This window comes from Cnephaeus nilssonii (assembly GCF_951640355.1).
Source record: "Cnephaeus nilssonii genome assembly, chromosome: 9".
NCBI lineage: Eukaryota > Metazoa > Chordata > Mammalia > Chiroptera > Vespertilionidae > Cnephaeus > Cnephaeus nilssonii.
Genome location: NC_137080.1, coordinates 63,301,557 through 63,322,737, shown reverse-complemented (window position 1 = coordinate 63,322,737; position 21,181 = coordinate 63,301,557). Strand labels below are relative to the sequence as shown.

The following is a 21,181-nucleotide window of genomic DNA, read 5'->3' as shown; positions in this document are numbered from 1 at the left end:
TGCGCGCGAACATGCATGTGCAGCCACATACATGTACACACATATCTGTAAATGTCTATAAAAACCTTCATTATGTATAGTATTGAACTTCTAATAAATAGCTAAAGACTGATAGGCTGTATTTATTGATTCTAAGACATACATTTTAACATCTCTGAAAAGCTAAGTTGTACCTTAAAAATTAGTGGTGTCTCATAGTTTAATGACAGTGGGTTTTTTGTTGTTGTTTTTAGTAGTGGTTCATAACAAAAAAGCAGCATTTAACAAAAAATTTTTTAATGATTTTTAAAGGAAGGATTGATTTCATAAATATGGCATGGTGTTCCTAGCAATGGTCATGGATACCAGGGAAACAAGCCTTAAATTTTATACCTCTATATATACTATTCATTTTGGGGTTATATTTTTATGGATAGTCATAGGCTGCACTGCCCAGGATTATGGATACTAGCCAAATAGACCATTTACATTAATTAAAATTTTTAAGAATTAAAATTCAACTCTTCATTCATATTAGCCACATTTCAGGTGCTCAGTGGTTACATATGGCTAGTGGCTACCATGTTGGACGTACATTGTTTCAGTGCAAATGTTATAGAAAATTTCCATTATCACAGAAAATTCAGTTGGATAGCACTGGTCATCAAGCTCACAATCCCTTACCCAAGTTCTAAAATACAAAAAGCTCTGATAAATGTTTGTTGCAGACTCATTTGGTGGCAAAACTGACCTGAACTGGCCTGAGGCTAGTCTTTACATCACTTAGAGTTAATATTCATATATTTCATTGTAAAAATACAACACAGAAATATTGAGATTAATTATAGGGTGCTGCCCAACACACTGCTAGGGATGTTACATTAGTTTAATGAAAAGAAAAAGTAGGTATTCCAACATCTGTTAGTTATGTGATCTTGGACAAGTCATTTTAATTTCGCTAAGCCTCATTTTTCCCATTAAAAAAAAAAGGAAGATGATAATAATCACATTTTCTTTACCTATTTTATAGAGTTATTTTGAAAACATTAAGATAATAGTTTTGAAAATATTTTATAAATTATAATATATAAATTGTTACTGTCACTGGAAGGAAAATTTTATTTGACATAGCTCACTTTATATTTTTCTTGTGGTTTCAATTCATAGATTGGGGCTGCAAGTCGGATACCTGGAGTGACACCTGCTGCCATCGTCAATCTGCTCAGATTTGTGAAGACCATTCAGCAAAGACAGGCAGCTATGAATGAGTTGCCCAAAACTGATCAATGCTCCTGTGATACAGACAGACTTGAAGAGAGACAGTTATAGCTTTCTGTTCATCGAAGACTTATAATCAATGTAAGAGTATAGATAGGAGATAAGTATTTCTACTTAACACCTATTAGAAAACCTTATTAATTATTATGGCTTTGTCATTAATGTATGAAGAAGACAGATATCATTGTACTTTTTTTGTACATTTGAAAAAATAGTTACAAACTCTTAATTTATACTCTTTCTCTCAGGTGCTCTAATGCAGTGAGCCTATTAATATAACTTTGTGCAAAGCCAATTAAAGAGAGATATAGTGGGCTGGCTGGTGTGGCTCAGTTGGTTGGGTGATGTCCCGTGTACTGAAAGGTTGATGATTCAATTCCCAGTCAGAGCACACACCCAGGTTGCACAGCTGCTTGGTATTTTGCTCTCACATCGATATTCCACTCTCTCTCCCTCTCCCTTCTTCTCTCTCTAAATATCAATTTAAAAAATCTTTTTTAAAAGGAGAGAGAGTGGACCTAAAACTAAAGCTGAAAAAAAAAAAAAATCTTAGCTTGCAGATTTGCCTACTCAACCCATAAGGATTTTGTCCATTAAATGTACCAAACTAAAACTCCTATTTTTCAACTTGTTCTGAAAATTAGCAGTCTTCCATTTGGTTAGGTTAGGAGGCAATTTCAGAACCCTCAAATTCTTAGGGCTAAAAGTTTTAAACTGCACAAAATTATCAAGAATCATTCAACTAATTTCTAATATTGGAATGTAGTATGGAGGGTGAAAGTTGACTTCTAAGATTTCTGTACTTCTACAGGAAATCCTCATCAGTAATTGTCTTTGAACATTAATGAATGTTGATTAATTCCTGTAAAATAGGAAAATTGTAAATTATCATAGTTTCCTGTCATCTACAATGTGGAAAATTTCTTGGTAAACTGGTTAAGGTAGAATAAAGTAAAGGTAGTTATTTTACATTATACAATATTATTTTATGAAACTCATGGCTACAATATTTTAACATTGAAGGCAAATCCATAATAATTGGTGAGTAGTGTTTCCATTTTAAATCAGAATTGACAGAAAAGTCAGAATGATGCTGTCACTCTTTTCCTCTCCAGTACTTCCATGATACGTAGTCACAAGGTTAGGGTGGGCTGGCCAGCTGGGCCCTTTGGGTGGCTCCTTAGACACCTGGACCTTTCTGGGGAGATTGCAGGGAGAATACAGCCAAGTGGTCCAGAGGGCCCTAATTGTCCCTGGAAATGCAAACTCTGTCATCAGCCTAGAGACGCTCCCAAGTCAGCTTCAGGCCAAACCAGATACTAAGATAGCTCTAAGAACCCTGAAGTCACTTTGACTACAGATCTAGGTGTTAACCTTGATTATGGGTTGAGGCAGGCAAATATCTCGCTGTAATTGTATGGCCACTTGAATATAGCTCAATTTTCATGGATTTGTTTCATCTAACTTTAATCTTTCCATAAAGCAGTCAAGAGCAGTAGCAAGCCTTGACCAGTATGCTAAATGGTTAGAGCGCCAGCCCGCAAACCCAAGGGTCTCGGGTTCAATTCCCAGTTAAGGGCATGTATCTGGATTTTGGGTTTGCTTCCTGCCCTTGGTCAGGACAGGTGTGGGAAGCAACCATTCGATGTGTCTCTCACATCAGTATTTCTCCCTCCCTTCTACTTTCTCTGAAAGCAATGGAAAAAAAGTCCTCATGTGAGGATTTAAAAAAAAAATCAGTAGCAAGTAAAAAGTACTTGTAATGTTGGATCATATAGCAGTGACTGATTCTTTGTTTTTTAAATATATTTTTATTGATTTCAGAGAGTAAAGGAGAGGGAGAGAGAGATAGAAATATCAATGATGAGAGGGAATCATTGGCTAGCTGCCTCCTGCATGCCCCCTACTGTGGATCGAGCTCACAACCTGGGCATGTGCCCTTGACCGAAATCGAACCTGGGACCCTTCAATCCGAAGGCCAACACTCTATCCACTGAGCCAAACCGGCTAGGGCAGTGGTTGGCAAACTCATTAGTCAACAGAGAGGCAAACCGCGGCTCACGAGCCGCAGTTTGCCAACCACTGGGCTAGGGCAAAGGTTGGCGACCATTGGGTTAGGGCATGACTGATTATTCTTTTTTAAAAAAATATATATTTTATTGATTTTTTACAGAAAGGAAGGGGGAGGGACAGAGAGTTAGAAACCTCAATGAGAGAGAAACATCGATCAGCTGCCTCCTGCACACCCCCTACTGGGGATGTGCCTTCAACCAAGGTACATGCCCTTGACCGGAATCGAACCTGGGACCTTTCAGTCCATAGGCCGATGCTCTATCCACTGAGCCAAATCGATTATTCTTGATATTTGATTTAGCAATTTCAAAAAATGGTAACTTTAGTTATCATGGCAATTCTGGGCAGAATTCTTACTGCATAGGCAATGTTTAACAACAATACTACATATTTTTTCAAGCTACTTTGTGGTAATTGTTTATCACTAGAAAGGAAACCACTTTTTAAATTTATTTTTTCTGATTAAATAGAAGAGTAAAAGCAGTGAATGGAGTGCTCATGGAATGGAATGGAATATAACAAACATTTATTTTGAGGAAATAGAAAGTTCTTAAATGCTTTGAGAGTTTCTTGACAACTTTAATTTGGGGCTAGTGAATCTACACATATAAAGAAATTTAAGTTTTGTAATGCAATTCTGTTACAATAGTAACTCTCAATGAAAAATGTTCTATGAAAAACATTTGTTATACATTCTTCCATTTAGTTTAGAATGTAAAACTTTTTCAAATCTACAATTTAAAATATATGTTAACTTGTACAAAATTACTTGACCTAAAAATATTTTCAAAACAGCCTTCCCCTGGTGCTGCTAGACAGAAGTGCTATAGACTAGGATGCCCTAAGAAGAAATCAGCTAAGAATGTAACCTTACTCAGTTCAGTTATTTAATAGAAATCTCCCAGTAATGACAATAGTCAGGAGTTGGTCAGACTTGTGATTTCCTCTCCCCACTGCAGACCACATTGCCTAATAGTTATAGGTACTAAAGTTCAACAGAAACCAAACTCAAAAGAGGAAACAGCTAGGAGACAGTAAACATATGTAAAATTATTAGTGGCGGGAGGGAGGATGAAGATAGAGACCTATGCTAATTAAACCATCATAGCTTTGAATTATAAAGTTACCTTATAGCCAAGAGTTTGGATTTTATTACTGATTATTTTAATTTTTTTTCCATTTTTGAGTTTCAACCTAGATTGGAATAGCATGGCTTTTCCACTTGAAAAAAAATGTCAACTTTGAGAAAATGCCCTAAGGGAAGTGGTCAGAAATACCAGGAAAGCCCCCAAAAGTGACTCGAGGCTCATTCAGAGCGGGCAGAGCCGCTTATGCTGGAAGGCACACAGAGAAGATAAATTGTTCCTTTTAGGCTCCCTCTTCACAGCACTTCTAGTATTGCACTTACTTAATTCCACCTTAGCTTTTAATATCTGTCTTACCTTAATCTCTTAACAAGATAAAAGCCTCTTGAGTGCAGGCAATGCATATTGTAGACACTGGGGACATGCTTTTTTAAAAAATATATATATTTTTTTATTGATTTCAGAGAAGAAGGGAGAGGGAGAGATAGAAACATCAATGATGAGAATCATTTATCGGCTGCCTCCTGCACGCCCCCTACTGGGGATCGAGCCCACAATCCAGGCATGCCCTTGACTGGAATTGAACCTTGGACCTTTCAGTCCGCAGAATGACATTCTATTTACTGAGCCAAATCAGCTAGGGCAGGGACATTTTTTTGAATGAATGAATATTACTGAAGGTAAGAGATGGCAAAAGTAAAACTTAACTGAATAGACAGAATAAAAATATTTATGACACAAATATTAAGAACTACATACCTTTCTCCCTAATTCTTCTGTCTTTACATTCTCTACAGTTTTATTTCCTCCCTACATGCATTGTCCCAGCTTTTCACTGTCCCTAATATGATACTGAAGCTTATTTTTATGATACTTTTTTTATTTAAGGAGGTTTTTAGTATTTCCTAATTTAAAAGCCAGATGAAAGACACAACAGAGTAAAAAGGCAATTTATGGGATGGAAGAAAATATTTGCAAATCATCTATCTGACAAGTGGTTAATATTTAGAATATATGAAAGACTCCTACAACTAAAAAATTTAAAAACGGGCAAAGGACTTGAATAGCCATTTCTCCAAAGATATACAATTGGCAAAAAAACACATGAAAAGCCCTGGATGGTTTGGCTCAGTGGATAGTTTGTCAGCCTCTCGACTGAAGGGTCCCGAGTTTGATCCCATTCGGGACACATACCTGGGTTTTGGGCTCAGTGTTCCCAGTGGAGGACGTGCAGGAGGCAGCCGATCAGTGAGTTTCTCTCATTGATGTTTCTCTCCCTCTCCCTTAATCTGAAATCAATAGAAATATATTAAAAACAAAAACACATGAAAAGATGCTCAACTGTTACTAGTCAGGAAAACGCAAATCAAAACTAAAGTGAGATGCCATCTCACACCTATGAGGATGGCTATTAAACAGTAAATAGCAAGTGTTGGCAAGGCTGTGGAAAAAGTGGAACCCTTATGTACTATTGCTGGAAATGTAAAACAGTACAGCAGCTATGGAAAGCAGTATGACAGTTCCCACAAAAATCAGAAGTAGAATTATTTTATGATCCAATAAGCCCACTCCTGGGTATAGACCCAAAAAGATTGAAATCAGGGTCTTGAAGACCCTTGAACAAAGTCATGTTCATAATAGCATTTTTCACAATAGCCAAAAGGTGAAAGCAACCTAAGGGTCCATTAACAGATTGACACTTTGATTAACAAAATATGTAAATAACATGTAATATTTTTCAGACTTTAAAAGGAAGGAAATTCTGACACACACTAGGTCATGGGTGAACTTGGGGGACATTTCACTAAGTGAAATAAGCCATCCACAAAAGGACACACATGATTTCATTTATGTGAGGTACCTAGTATAGAAGGGTGGTTGCCAGGAGTTGCAGGGATGGGGAGTTTACTATTTAATGGGTGCAGAGTTTCAGCTTTGCAAGGTGAAAAGTGTTTTTGAGGAAGATGGTGGTGATAGCGACACAACAATGTGAGTATGCTTCATGCCATTCTATACTTAAAAATGGTGCCCTGGCCAGCATAGCTTACTGGTTAGAACATCAGCCCATTCACTGAAGGGTTGAGGGTTCAATTCCCAGTCAAGGGTGTCAAGGGCACGTAGCTGGGTTGCAGGTTAAATCCCTGGCCCTGGTCGGGGTAGGTGCAGGAAGCAACCAATCAATGTGTCTCTCTCATATCTATGTTTCTCTCTCTCCTCAGTCTCTTACCCCCTCCCTCCCTCCTCTCCACTCTGTCTGAAAAGCAATGGGAAAAATACCCTTGAGTGAAGATTAACCAAAAGAAAAGAGAAAGACAACACAATTTTTAAAAAATGATTCAAGAAAAAAAAAAAGGTTCAGATGGTAAATTTTATGTTGTATTTTATAATTTTTTGTAAAAATGAATTAATGTATATGTGTCTCAGATTCCAAAACCTATTTGGTTTATTGATTGATAATTTACCCCCTGCTTATTCTAAAAATATAGTTAAGACATTTTAAAGAAAGCAAAACAGTTCAGAATTAAAGACCAGCTGAGGAAAAGGCACATTACACTTAAACATTAAATTCTGGCTCAAAGCTTCCTGGCGGTGATACAGTTCTGTCTCATCAAGGGGACCAGGAAACATTTTTCCTATTACTAAAATCTAAGCCTGGCCGGTGTGGCTCAGTGGTTGAGCGTCAACCCATGAACCAGGAGGTAAAAGTTCAATTCCCAGTCAGGACACGTGCCCAGGTGTGGGCTCGACCCCCAGCAGGAGGTGTGCAGGAGGCAGCGGATCAATGATTCTCTCTCATCGTTTATGTTTCTCAGTTCCTCCCTCTCTCTCTCTCTCTCTCTCTCTCTCTCTCTCTCTCTCTCTCAGCCCTAGCCTGTTTAGCTCAGTGAATAGACCATTGCCCTGCGGACTGAAGGGTCCCAGGTTTTATTCTGGTCAAGGGCACATGTCGGGGTTTCGGGGCTCAATCTCCAGTAGGGGGTGTGCAGGAGGCAGCAAGTCAATGATTCTCATCATTGGTGTTTCCATCTCTCCCTCTCTGAAATCAATAAAAATATGTTTTTAAAAATCAATAAAAACATATTTAAAAGCCATAAAAGCCATTTATGGAAAACAATGCTTTCATTAGTGATTTTATATAAGATAAAAGTAGCTACTACTTAATGTTTGCTGTGTGCCAGATATGAAGTTAAATGCTTTACTTGCATTATTGCATTTAACCCCATAACAAAGCCGTTCCCTGTTCCAGAGACAAGGGAAACAAGACTTGGGGACATTAAGTAACTTGCCTATGATAAACACTGCCAGTTGAGTTGCCAATAACCATGTCTGTCCATTGCCCTCTGCCAAAAGAACCATGGTTTTGTTTACTCCCTTCTGAAGCGCAGGAGGTAAATCTTCAAAGTTTAAACCAATCTTGGTCATTGCAATCCCCCTAGCATTTGGCCTAGGCCTGAGGCTGGTGTGAAACCGACTGGATGAATTGTAAAAGGAGTCTTCTGGGTGGCTTCTTTGCCATTAAAAAGGACACCTCTTTTTAAGGTGATGAAAATGTTCTAAAATTAGATTGTGGTGATGGCTGTCCAATTCTGTGAAGATACTATATACCATTGAATTGTACACTTTCCAAGGGTGAATTTTCTAGTATGACATATAATCAATAAGCGTTATGTAAAAACAAAAACTAAAGGAATGTATGACTGGCAAGCCCTTGAGCAATGATTCCTAAATCTGATTGGACATCAGAATTCCCATAAAGCTTATTAAAGTAGATGGCCAAGTCTTATTACAAGCAATTCTAATTCATTTGGCCTGGAAAGGTCTTGGCATCTGTGTTTAACAAGCTCCATAGGTTATTCTGACGCCCAGCCAACTGTGAGAACCATTAGCTTGCTTCAATAAATAGCCATTGTCTCAGCTGCTTTTGGCAGAAACTAAATTGCAATTAATTTTACAGTGTGTGCTGGCTCAGGAACCTAGAATACAAATAATCTGTTTGTGCAGAAAACTGAACTTGCATTCTATTACAGAAATTTAAGTTGAATGAAAAGCCACTCTTCGTTCCAATGAGGGGTGAGCTGCGATGATTTGTGGACAAGACCAAATTATTTTCAAATGCAAGTTTTAAGCCACTTGAATGTCTGCCTGGACGAGTATAGGCTAAAGTATAAGTACTAGTCTCTGAAATTTGTCTCAGTGATTTATATACAAATTACACTTCACCAATTTTAAAATGCATATTTTTTCTGTATTTTATCATCTCTAAATCGGTGTATGCTCTATAATCATGCCCTAGTATCTTACAATTATGATTGGCAGCATTTGTGACTTCCAATTGAAAATGTCTTAGAGGCAATGAACTAGGGTGTGCTTATACTGTATTGTAATAGAAAATATGTATTTCTTACTGTGGATCCTAGTAAAAAATGTTCAAAAAAGACTAATCTATTTGAATAGCACTACTCCCTGATGGGAAAATTCCAATACATTAGGATTCTTTTACATCAATGTATTCCTCCAAGTAAGAATGTTTTAAAGCTTTAAAAACCAAGTCTTGTTTATATCTTCCTATGCTGTAGCTTGTTAAGTAATATGACTAAAGTATAATTGCAAGCAGCTGTTGAGCATGGGTCTTCAGGATATCTTTCTGCAATGTTTAGTGGTTGTTGTTTTTTTCTTCCTAAGGACCAGAGGTCCCCCACTAGATAAAAGTTTCTCCATCCCTTCTAAATGATCTAGAAGTCTGTTTCTCTTTATTTAACCATCAGTTCATGCTAAGTAATTGCTGTGCTTAGTGAGCCATTATAGCACTCAATCTAATGCAAGAGCTTAGAGGCTGAATGGGGGACTTAAGAGTATGAATTTCCCTTTGAACAGCATCCTCTGCCAACTTAAAATACTCTTGGTATACTTGAAGACAATGGTACATTTGTAGCCCTGGCCAGGTAGCTCAGTTGGTTAGAGTGTCATCCCGATATGCAAGGCTGCAGGTTTGATCCCCAGTCAGGACACTTACAAGAATCAACCAATGGCCCTGACCAGTTTGGCTCAGTGGATAGAGCATCGGCCTGCAGACTGAAGGGTCCCAGGTTTGATTCCGGTCAAGGGCATATACCTTGGTTGCAGGCACATCCCCAGTAGGGGGTGTGCAGGAGGCAGCTGATTGATATTTCTCTCTCATCAATGTTTCTAACTCTCTATACCTCTCCCTTCCTCTCTGTAAAAAATCAATAAAATATATTTTTTTAAAAAAAGAATCAACCAATGAATGCACGATAAAGTGGAACAACAAATCTCTCTCTCAAAACAAAATCAATTTTAAAAAAATTTTTAATAGGTTCCTAGGGCAAAAAACTATTTTTTAAAATCCCATGCCTTGGTAATTAATTCATTTTTAGTCTTTATTTATGTTGGTTGTTCTTTGAATTCTCTTTTAGAGTTGGTCTGTAGCCTTTTAAAATATGGACAATCCAAATTTAAAACAGCACGTTAAGATACAGAAAAAAAACACACTGCCTAAATTTTAAAGGAAACATTTTTAGACTATACTGTATTTATTACAAGACCAGACTCCATGTGTGTGTGTACACACATTTCAAACAATGAAAGGAAACTTATTCCAGTTTCACAAAGAACAACCTCAAGGGTGGGGCAGTTTAATAAACTTCAGAGTCAGGTATCAGAGCGTTGAAGAAAAACACTCATGAGCAGTTCTATATAATATGAGAAACTGAGTTCCAAGAGATGTATTCCCTCTTTCATATAAAGACTTGGTTATGAGAAAATGTTTTCTATATCTAACCATAACGTAATAAAAGCCACCTTATTTCTCATAAGACATTTAACTGAGTTGTCAGCTCTATGCAGAATCCTGTAGGAGGTTCAACAGAAGTCCGAAGGGTCAATCACACACACACACACACACAAAGAAGGTATGACAATAGCTAAAGTGAGGGACTGCAGGTCAAGGCTGTGTCAGGCCCTTCCTTTTTTGCAATGACATAGCTGCAGTCCTTACACTTAATGGCTACAACCCAGGCCTCAGAAAATGTTGCATGTGCGTCACCAGAGGCTGAGAATTATTTCATCATGCTCCACCTTGCTTTTACCAAACATTTGATAAAATTGCTTATGTGGCAACCCTAGATTATTGCAACACCAACTAAGATATTCTCTCCATCACATGATTTTACTGAATGGAAGAGGGGCTGGTGAGCAGGTGGTGCCAGGCCAGCCAAGGCGTGTGCCAGTGGGCAGAGGGAGGGGACAGTGATTGTGGGGGTGGGTAGTGATGGCAACCAGTAGCCATGGCAGAGGGGTGGGGGTGGAGGGGCTGGGCCGGCTGCCCACTGTCCCCCAATCTCACAGAGGGAGGCCACCAGTGGGGAGGTGGGGCCAGAGCTGCCCGCTGGTGGTCAGTGCCCTCCCACAGGGATGTCCATGGGGAGAGGGCCTAAGCTGTCAGTCGGACATCCCCCAAAGGGCTCCTGGACTGCAAGGGCGCACGGGACCTCTAGTTTACAAGTTATGCTTCAATTCTGGTTTTAACCAGTCATGAAAGTTTCCAGAAATCTGCAAACAATGGAGGTCAGTCAGTGACTTCGATGCTACTTGGGAGAACCTATGGGTTTGTAAGTGGGGGGGAAAAAAGTTATGGAAAGCAAAACCAGATCAGAGAAGAAAACTTTAGGAAAGTAAACAACAAAAAGAGAAATATATTATTTCCCTTCTTCTCTCAGCATTTCATGACACATGAACTAGCATTTGACTATCAACCTAAAACATGTTAACACACATGAAATCGACACCTTTTATCTCGAGTTGCCATTTCAAGAATTGTGAATACTACAGCCAAGAAAAAATTCTTTTGGCATTAGCTTAGTGCTCAACAGGAAATGACACCAAGATAAATTTTAATAAAAATTAAAACCATAGTCCTGGCAATATGCTTCAGGATTTTTACATCCCATACTGAAAATTACTGAAAACCAAGATTTCTTCACTGATTTGTAGTCAATAGTCTATTGCACAGGACAAAACTCAAACAAATGAGCACCTGTGTTCTTGAAAAAACTGCTTCTGGCCCTAGTCAGTTTGGCTCAGTGGATAGAGCATAGGCCAGCGGATTGAAGGGTCTCAGGTTCAATTCCAGTCAAGGGCACATGCCAGGGTTGCAGGCTCAATCCCCAGTAGGGGGTGTGCAGGACACAGCCAATCAATGTTCTCTCCCCCCCGCTCCCTCCCACCCTCTAGAAATCAATGGAAAAAATATCCTTGGGTGAAGACTAAAAAAATTTTAAAAAGAAATACCAAGTATTTAAAAAAAAAACTAATGTGATTTTAGTTGTCTATTAGTGCCATGGGGGAACTTTGCTAGCTGCAAATAATCTGATCAGAGCCAGGGATATTTACAAATCAAAATCTCTGGTTGAATTAAGTCTTCTAGAATCACCACAGGAAGATATAAATGCTGTCACGAAAACCCCAAGGTAATGTTGAAAAGAACCATATGCATTAAGAAACCAGAGACTAAAAAAAGAGCAGAGACTGGGTTAAATGTTAGGTCAAAATAAATTGTCACCACCAGACTAGGTCCTTGAGCCAGATAGCTGAGTTCTTAATGCACCTGAGATTTGGGAGGTAAATTACGGAAGATGAGGGCATAAGTTGTGTTATTTTACATTGACTATTCTGGACTTAAGATGTTAAAAAAGCCCTAGCCAGTTTGGCTCCGTGCATCAAGCATCAGCCTTCGGACTGAGGGGTCCCAGGTTCCATTCCGGTAAAGGGCTCATGCCTAGGTTTCTGGCTTGATCCATGCAGGAGGCAGCAATCAATGGTTCTCATTGTTGATGTTTCTATCTCTCCCGCTTCCTTCCTCTCTGAAATCAATAAAAATATATTTTTTAAAAAAAAGATGTCTTAAAGGCAATATGTTTAACACCTGAAAAACACCATAATTCCCGGGAACAAATTTCAACAGCATTTTGAGATCTTTACATTGATGAAAACACAAGGAAATGCCATTAAGTGTAGAACCTCAAAGCAAAAATAAAACTTTGTTCATGAATGTAAAACTAGTTTGTAGTGACCAGTAGGTGGTGCTCAAAACCAGGCAGTAGTCTTGGCAAGCCTACAGATACCAGGTTCTGTGGAAAGGAAGCTAGCAACTAAACTTTTCCTTGACTCTGGTCACCTTCCTTCCTACCCTTTCAAATAGTGGTGGGGGAGGCTGGAACAATCTTATTTTAGAATAAATCCTGCAGCTGTGTCAAATTTGCTTTTATATCAGCTACCACTTAAACTGGCCAATTTCCCTCACCTGTACAAATAAGCAAGTTACAAATAACTTAAGGGGGCTACTTCCTTCATGGAACTAGAGAAATCTTTTAGCCTTTTCACACGCCTCAAATGTCTCAGCTAGTACTATCAAGGCCTACCTATTTTTTAAAATTTTGATTTCAGAGAGGAGGGAGAAACATCAATGATCATCATTGCCTCCTACTGGGGATTAAACCAGCAACCTGGGACCTTTCTGTCTAGAGACAAACCAGCGAGGGCAGGGCTTGTCTTGGGTGGGAGGTCAATGGGGTAAGTGGGGGAAAACAGAAAATTTTAACAAAGGTTAAAAACTTCACAAATTGCTAACAGGATACAATTAAGAACATACAAGTTGTCTAATTTTGCCATTTTGAGCTGGATACTATCACACAGAATTAAAATTTCCAGATTCATGGAATTCCTTTTCTAAGTGTTTTGATTTACCAACTATCAAAAACTAGCCCAACCAGCATGGTTCAGTATCGACCTGTGAACCAGGAGGTCATGGGTTCAATTCCTGATCAGGGCATATGCCTGGGTTGTGGGCTCAATCCCCAGTGGGTACCATGCAGGAGGCAGCCAATCAATGATTCTCCATCATTGATGTTTCTCTCCCCTTCCCCTCTGAAATATATTAAAAAAACTAGATGGCTGCCACTCAAGCAAACATCAACTTATTAACTATAAGCAATCACTGCCTGCAAACTACCCCAGCTAGTTTAGAAGTGCTTACTTACATGCTATCTGTCACATTTTAGAAACTAATTTCCAGTATCGTTATCTTTTAAAGTGGCACTGGGCAAAATTTCAAGTTTTCAAATTAGAGCAACCTGCCACCATACCTCCTGAAACTGTTTAATCAGTTTGGCAGTATTTCTCCAACTTTAGATGAAAATTCCTATTGGAAGTGGACTTTGAAAAGCATTTAAGTGACAAAACACGCTCAACTTCCAGCATCAATTTATTTTTCCTAGAATTTGGATACAATAACTGCAAGACAGTGCTCAATACTATTCAAACCTCACTTAAGGTTCTTAAACTACCTCAACATTTGTAAATGTGAATTCACATTCCAGTAAAACTGGAAAACTAAAATTTGACATACCAACAAATTTACTCAATATTGATGTAACTACAAAATTTTATGTTAACACATGGCCTTTAGAAACTAGCTTACAAACACAAAAAGTTACTCTTTGCTTACCTGTCCTAACTTATTTAGTGTTACACCAACAGATCCCCTTTTTCCCATAGCTTTTACCATGAAGAGACAGGTGATTCAGTGGGGAAAAAAATTCCCACAAAAAACCCCGAAGTTCCCACCCAGGAAAAAAATGTTAACAGAACTATCCAATTGTTAAGTATCAGCAGATATAACACTGGAAATAGGTCATGGGCAATTCTGAAGTCTTTTACCTACGCAGTATAACAGAAAGTTACAGTGTTGACCAAAAGAACACACAGGTTTCTCATTAAACTTTGTTATTTTAATGGGTCTCAAAATTCTGTGACAGATTTTTGGTCATGTTGTTTCCATTAAAAAGTACTGATTTTAAAAACTAATAACTTAAAAACTGCCACACACACAAAAGAACCAAATGGTCCACAAAACATTCTCCTTTCCTTCTGAAGGTTTTACGATGCATTGTAATCATTAACCAGTCTTTTACTATTAAACTTAAATGGCCAATTGAGACAAACAGTTCTGAGACCGTTCTTCCACCACTGATTAAGACTGGGGTGGCAGGTGTTGGGAATAATATTCATTTAGCCTTCTGAGCTTTCTGGGCAGACTTGGTGACTTTGCCAGCTCCAGCTGCCTTCTTGTCCACTGCTTTGATGACACCCACAGCGACTGTCTGTCTCATGTCACGAACAGCGAAACGGCCTATTAAAACAAATTTCATATTATCATTAGACACAGTACACAAAACAGTTTTCATCAAGTAAAATGTGTAATTACTGTAAATGCGCAATCTTACCCAGAGGAGGGTAGTCAGAGAAGCTCTCAACACACATGGGCTTGCCAGGAATCATATCAACGATGGCAGCATCACCAGATTTCAAAAACTTGGGGCCATCTTCCAGCTTTTTCCCAGAACGACGATCAATCTTCTCCTTCAGCTCAGCAAATTTGCAAGCAATGTGAGCTGTGTGACAATCCAGCACAGGTGCATATCCAGCACTGATCTGGCCTGGGTGGTTCAGGATAATCACCTTGGGAAAAGGATTTGTATTTATTTCCTGAGTCTCAAAAGACATTTAAGGTTCTGGGAGGAAGAACATGACATTTAGCCTTACCTGAGCTGTGAAGCCAGCTGCTTCCATTGGTGGATCATTTTTGCTGTCACCAGCCACATTGCCACGGCGAACATCTTTGACAGACACGTTCTTGACGTTGAAGCCCACATTGTCCCCAGGAAGAGCTTCACTCAAAGCTTCATGGTGCATTTCAACAGACTTTACTTCAGTTGTAACATTGACTGGAGCAAAGGTGACCACCATGCCGGGCTTGAGAACACCAGTCTCCACTCTGCCCACAGGGACAGTACCAATACCTAAAATGTTTAGGGCATAGTCATAAATGCTTGTGAAGAAATTGTAGCCTCCCACATGTTACACTCTGATATTAATGTTCAACTTACCACCAATTTTGTAGACATCCTGGAGGGGCAGACGCAGGGGCTTGTCAGTTGGACGAGTTGGTGGCAGGATGCAATCCAGAGCTTCAAGCAGTGTGGTTCCACTGGCGTTGCCATCTTTACGGGTGACCTTCCATCCCTTGAACCAAGGCATCTAAAGAACACAAGATTATCAATTACTGTTACCTGCCTCCATACCTGGACAGCTTATTTCCAGTCCTTTTCCCAACTGTCTTAAAACTCACATTAGCACTTGGCTCCAGCATGTTGTCACCATTCCAACCAGAAATTGGCACAAATGCTACTGTGTCAGGGTTGTAGCCAATTTTCTTAATGTAGGTGCTGACTTCTTTAACAATTTCCTCGTATCTTTTCTGGCTGTAGGGTGGCTCAGTGGAATCCATTTTGTTAACACCAACAATCAGCTGTTTCACACCCAGTGTGTAGGCCAGAAGGGCGTGCTCACGGGTCTGTCCATTCTTGGAGATGCCTGCTTCAAATTCACCAACACCAGCAGCAACAATCAGGACAGCACAGTCAGCCTTTACAAGAAAACAAGACCATATACTAATGTTAAATGGAAGCTCTTCAAAAAGGATGAGCCCAATGTAACAGACCCAAAGAGTTAAATTTCTAATTTATTAATACTACAAACCTGAGATGTGCCTGTAATCATGTTTTTGATGAAGTCTCTGTGCCCTGGGGCATCAATGATGGTCACATAATACTTGCTGGTCTCGAATTTCCACAGGGAGATATCAATGGTGATACCTCGCTCCCGTTCGGCTTTCAGTTTATCCAAGACCCAGGCATACTTGAAGGAGCCCTTCCCCATCTGTAAGGATTAAGAACGGTTACTTGGTAACTAAGACATGCTCAAATTCCAACTTGAAATTCCTTATTCCACTAATTGGCATAAATGCTCAATTCCAGATTACAACTGTTAAACCCAGGTAGCTTTACCGTATGCTCGGAACATGGTTAGAGCAAAGCGATTCAATGCATGTTAGCCTATACCCAAACTCATGCCATTCAGAAGTAGACGGGGACTATTTTTTTTTTGAAAAGTACCCCCTTAATGTTACTTGCGGGCACTTGTAATTAACTAAGTTAATGTACCTACCTCAGCAGCCTCCTTCTCAAATTTCTCGATGGTTCTCTTGTCGATCCCACCACATTTGTAGATCAGATGGCCAGTAGTGGTAGACTTGCCGGAATCTACGTGTCCAATGACGACGATGTTGATGTGAGTCTTTTCCTTTCCCATCTTGGGTTTGAGTTAATGGTGGTTTTCACGACACCTACATTCAAGAAAAAAAAACAAAACGCAAAACTTCTAAACCCCTGTACCACAGGCTTCCGAATAAGCCAAGACCCAAAATCAAAGGGCAAATTCCAAGGAGAATTAGAACCAACGCCAAGCTGGCCCAACTCCGGTCTCCACCCACCGAGTGTGGGGAAACTCCATGGCGCACGGCCCCTCCCCCACCGGCCCAGCTGCCCGGGCCGCGAGTAGAAATCGAGGGGCCAGGCCGGGCCGGCACACGGTGCGGTCACAAGAAGCGGCAGCCGCGGGCGAAAGGCCCTTTCCTTTGTGCGGCGACCCACCCGCCCGCCCGCCCGGGCCGCGTCCTCCATTTTGAGTCCCTGCCCGGCGCCGGGAGCGGCCATCTTTCCGCGCACGCAACTGGTGCGGGCGGGCGGGCGGGGTGGGTCCCAGGCGCACGCCACGGGCTCCTCGTCCCCCTCGGGGGCCGCTGCCTGCCGGCCATGTGCGCCGGGCGGGCCCCGCCGCCGTCCCCCGCGAACCCGACGCCCCCCCAGAAAAAAACCTGCCGAGATGCCGGCCATCCTCGGCTAAACTACCTCGACGGGAAACACGGGAGGTGCCTTCTCCGAAAACCGAAATGGCCGGAGGCTTTGGGATACCAGGCCAGGCCAGGCGGCAGAGCGGGGCTCGCACGCGGTGGGCACGGCGCGCCAACCAGGCCCCAACTCCGGCACGAGGCCTCGGGGCGCTCCGGGAAAAAGCGCAGGCCTCGAACCCTCCCACCCACTCACGGCCCGAAATTCGGGGGCACGGAAGAGCGCACAGGGGCGCCGGGGCACGGCGGCGGGGCAGGCACGCGAGGCCGCGGCCCGCTCCGGGAGGCCCGGCCCGCGGAGGCCACGCCCGGTACTCACCTGTGTTCTGGCGGCAAACCCGTTGCGAAAAAGAACGTCCGGCAGGACTACGGCACTTATATACGGCTCTGCCCCCACCCTCGGGGAACAGGGCGGAGCCAGCACACGACAGACTTTCCCAGCTCACCCCGCGCCACCGCCGCCCCGCGCCCGCGCGAGCGCCGTCCCTTCCCCCCGCCCGCCGTCCGGGGACCGTGGGCGAGGTGCGCTCGCCCACTGAGGAGCACACGTCGCCTCGCGCATGCTCCTCCCGACCCCGGGGACGACGAGCGCGAGGGGCGCGGGGCGGGGACGCGCAGAGCCTGGAGTCTAGGCTGGTGGGACTTTGCCGACGGTCCCTGGCGCTTCCCGAGGCCCAGGCGAGTCCCCCTTTTGTATGAATTACTCCCGGCCGCAGCTGGGGGGGGGGATGGGACGGCGAGGAAACGGTGGGGCGGGGACGCCCGGGATCGTCCCTCTGCCGTTCCTGGCTGAACTGCAACGAGGTGATCTCGAGATTGGGGTGTCCCTTCACCCCCGCAAGACACGGTCCGTGCTCACCTTTGTCCTCTCGCAGGTCTGGGCCGGGACCGCCCCTGGAACAGCTTCCTCCGCGGGTCGCACAGCCCCACGCGGCTGGCTCCTCCCCCGCCTCTGCCCCCGACGCCCCTCCCCGCTGAAGGGCCCCCGCGCGTCGCTCTTAGGGGGTCGAGAGCCGGCGACTGCGTGGCCGCGAGCCCCGCGGAGAGGCTACCGGGGTGGCCGCCTGCCTTGTTCCCGTCAAAGCCCGTGTCACACGTTCACCCCACAGTCCAGTTTTCCAGCGTAGAACCGACTTGAATCCTACCGTTTGCCTTCCTTCTACCCCTAGTGTCATCACACTAAAGGGACCCTGATGGTGTGCCATCCTCGCGGTACATTTTCCCCAGTTAGTTGTCCACTCATCGGATTGCATGCATGAGCAATCTAAAAGGAATGTTCACATTCAGCCTTTCCACATGATCTCATGCGGGGACGGCATCCGCAAGGTTACCCACCCCGTGTGAAATCACGGCTCCTCAAAAATCGCCTAGGACACTGGATGAGGCCTTCTTGGTTGCCAGTCGGGGCAGACCCAGACATACTCCTCTGGAGAAAACACCGTTTTAAGATTAGCTCATCACGAGATCACTGTGATGTCTTCGTCCATGTGTAGAACCTCTTTGCAACATCTCCAGCCGATCCATTGACACGTACTTGAGAAGCTGCCGTGTCCAGTGCTAGGCAACGCTCTGTGGCATGAGCAAAAGAAATACTTTTCCTGGAGGGAACCACAACCAAGTTGGAGGAGCAAAGCTAATGTATAAAACAGTTGGGAAGCCGTTAAAAGCAAACGTGTGCTTGCTTTCTGTTTTATTGTAGGATCTAGTTCCAGTCGGCTTTCAGTTACTTCTCACAGTCCGATGCCTCCCCACCCCCCTTTTTAATGAAAGAAGTCTTTTTTGGAATAGCCTTCCTTATGTTTTCTTGTTTTACCCGTCTTTGTAGATACAAACTTCTAAAAATCAGGTTTTTCTCCTTCTTGATTAAGAGGTTTCTAGCCTTCTCGGTTTAACTTCGAGATAGTTTTCATGCAAGAAACTAGGCCATGTAAACGTTTCCCTAGAATACATCTTTTTCTAGCAACAAAAACCTTTTCTATATATTTTTTTCCCTAGCGTCTCTCGCAAATTCTTTTTTTCCTCCTTGCATGTTCCTAGGGACCTACTGGGCACCACTGAGTGGGCGCCCTTATTCACGTCGCGATGCCGGCCAGACGCGGGGCCGGGGGTCGGGAGCGGGGATCTCCAGCCGTATGGTGAGTTACGGTTAGACTCCGGCCACGGCCTCCGGTGGGGCAGTGCGCACACTGCCGGTCTCCACCGGGGCCGCGGCGGGACGGGACCGGGGGTCCCGGGGCAGCTCCGGGCGCACCCGGGTTCCGAGGAGGCGAGGCGGGCGGGGGCGGCCCTTGCCTCGCTCCCGCTCCCCCGACCGCGCGGTCCACGCTTCCCGGGCGCTCGGACACGCGTGGGCGGGCCAGGACCTGCGACAGGGAGCCTGGCAGCTCGGGCCCCGCTGGCTCCGATCGGCCAGGAGCCCGGTCACCCCGCCCCGCCCCCGGACACGCCCCCACTTTGAGGTCACTTTCTTCGGTGCTCCGAGTGCGGAAGGAAGCGCCGGGGAGGAGGCAGAAAACCCCACGTGGCTCAGGGTGGGGGGGTAGGGGGTGTCGGTTTTCCACAGGGTGGCTTGGCCTCTAAAAGGCTGAAGCAAATATACTTTTCTTTTTTTTAAAAAAAAGCTCTTTTCCTCTGACCCTATGTTTTGAACATAATCCTAATCCATAATCATTTCCCCCTACGACTTTAGAGCAGATACAGTATGCCTTTAGATGTTAAAACGGTAACAGTAACATTGTTGAGACTTGTAAAATGTGCTTTTGGGTCAAAACCTAAGGTCGAATTTTGCTCAAGATTTTTTCTTAAAGTTGATCATACTATTTAGAGTAGCAAACTGTTAAAATACATTGTAGAGAACATATGCAAGACCCTATTTTTTAAAAAAACAACATTTTAGTTATTAATTTACTTAGTAAAAAGGTAAACACTACTAGTTCTTTGATATCTGTAATTGTGATTCACCAAGCATCTTTCAGTATTGGCTAATTACTCGATTGGACCTAATTTAAAGCAGCTTTAAGTAATTACATTTTGCTGTGGTTTGCCACGTTTTCATCATGCCTGTGCCAATTAAAAATTATTTTTTAAGCCCAGCCCTCTTAACTCAGTGGTCGACCTATGAACCGGGATGTCAGGGTTTGATTCCGGGTCAGGGCACATATCTGGGTTCCGGGCTCCATCCCCCAGTGTGGGGCTTGGGGGAGACAACCCATCAATGATTCTCTCTCATTGATGTTTCTATCTCTCTCTCTCTCTCTCTTCCTCTCTAAAATCAATAAAAAAAATTTTTTTAATGATTTTTAAAGGATATTTTAGAATATGATTAAGCCAAGGAATATTTGGCTTGAGAATCCAAGTAAAATGGGACTTCATTCAGTGTGCCAGGCACTAGTCTAACATTTGCAGTATTTAATGGAACCCCACCATTCTCATTTTGCAGATGGAGGGACCTGTAAGGCAACTGATAGCTTATGCATAATAAGCAAATGCAGACATATTATTTTTTAAAGTTTCACTTTTTTTTGCACAAAATGGTAAAAAACAATATATTACCCTGCTTTTTTCATTTAGTACTTCTTGGAGATCTTTTCTTGTGAGTACATTAGGGCCCAGCAGAGCAGCTTTGGAACCCAGGAATCTGACCAGAGAGCTAGTCCTAACTTTTTCTAGCAGGTCTAAGTAGTAGCATTGAAGTCAGGAAACCAGGCATTCAGTTCTGCTGCTTACAGAGCTGTGGTAGCCAGTAGTTCTTGGTTTCTCAGTGCATCTGTAACAGGGCTGCTCGTGACTCAACCTCAGTACCTACCTCACAATTCTAATGTCATGCAATGACATAAAATCACACGGGGGCACTCAATTATCTAGTTAAAATTGCGTTTCCATAAGCTTTTTTTGGACAACACCTGCTCTCAATTGGTTTGCCTTGTGACATTAACTTGAG

At 42.6% G+C, this 21,181-nt stretch overlaps 2 protein-coding genes across 2 annotated transcripts in view; one reads left to right on the top strand and one right to left on the bottom strand.

The window, feature by feature from the left end:
* Positions 1–11,145, top strand: part of MTO1 (mitochondrial tRNA translation optimization 1) — a 37,125-nt gene extending 25,980 nt beyond the window's left edge. The window contains exon 12 of the mRNA XM_079781185.1: positions 1,147–11,145. Coding sequence (XP_079637311.1) covers positions 1,147–1,308 — 162 coding nt within the window. The 3' untranslated portion in view covers positions 1,309–11,145. The remainder of the gene's footprint in view (positions 1–1,146) is intronic.
* A 2,537-nt stretch (positions 11,146–13,682) lies between these two features.
* Positions 13,683–17,710, bottom strand: EEF1A1 (eukaryotic translation elongation factor 1 alpha 1). Its single transcript, XM_079781186.1, has 8 exons — positions 17,561–17,710; positions 16,500–16,677; positions 16,032–16,211; positions 15,622–15,918; positions 15,380–15,530; positions 15,036–15,292; positions 14,717–14,951; positions 13,683–14,622 (listed from the first exon to the last, which is right to left on the bottom strand). The coding sequence occupies exons 2-8, from the start codon at positions 16,641–16,643 to the stop codon at positions 14,498–14,500; spliced, it is 1,389 nt and encodes a 462-aa protein (XP_079637312.1). The 5' UTR covers positions 16,644–16,677; positions 17,561–17,710; the 3' UTR covers positions 13,683–14,497.
* Positions 17,711–21,181: the final 3,471 nt, after the last annotated feature.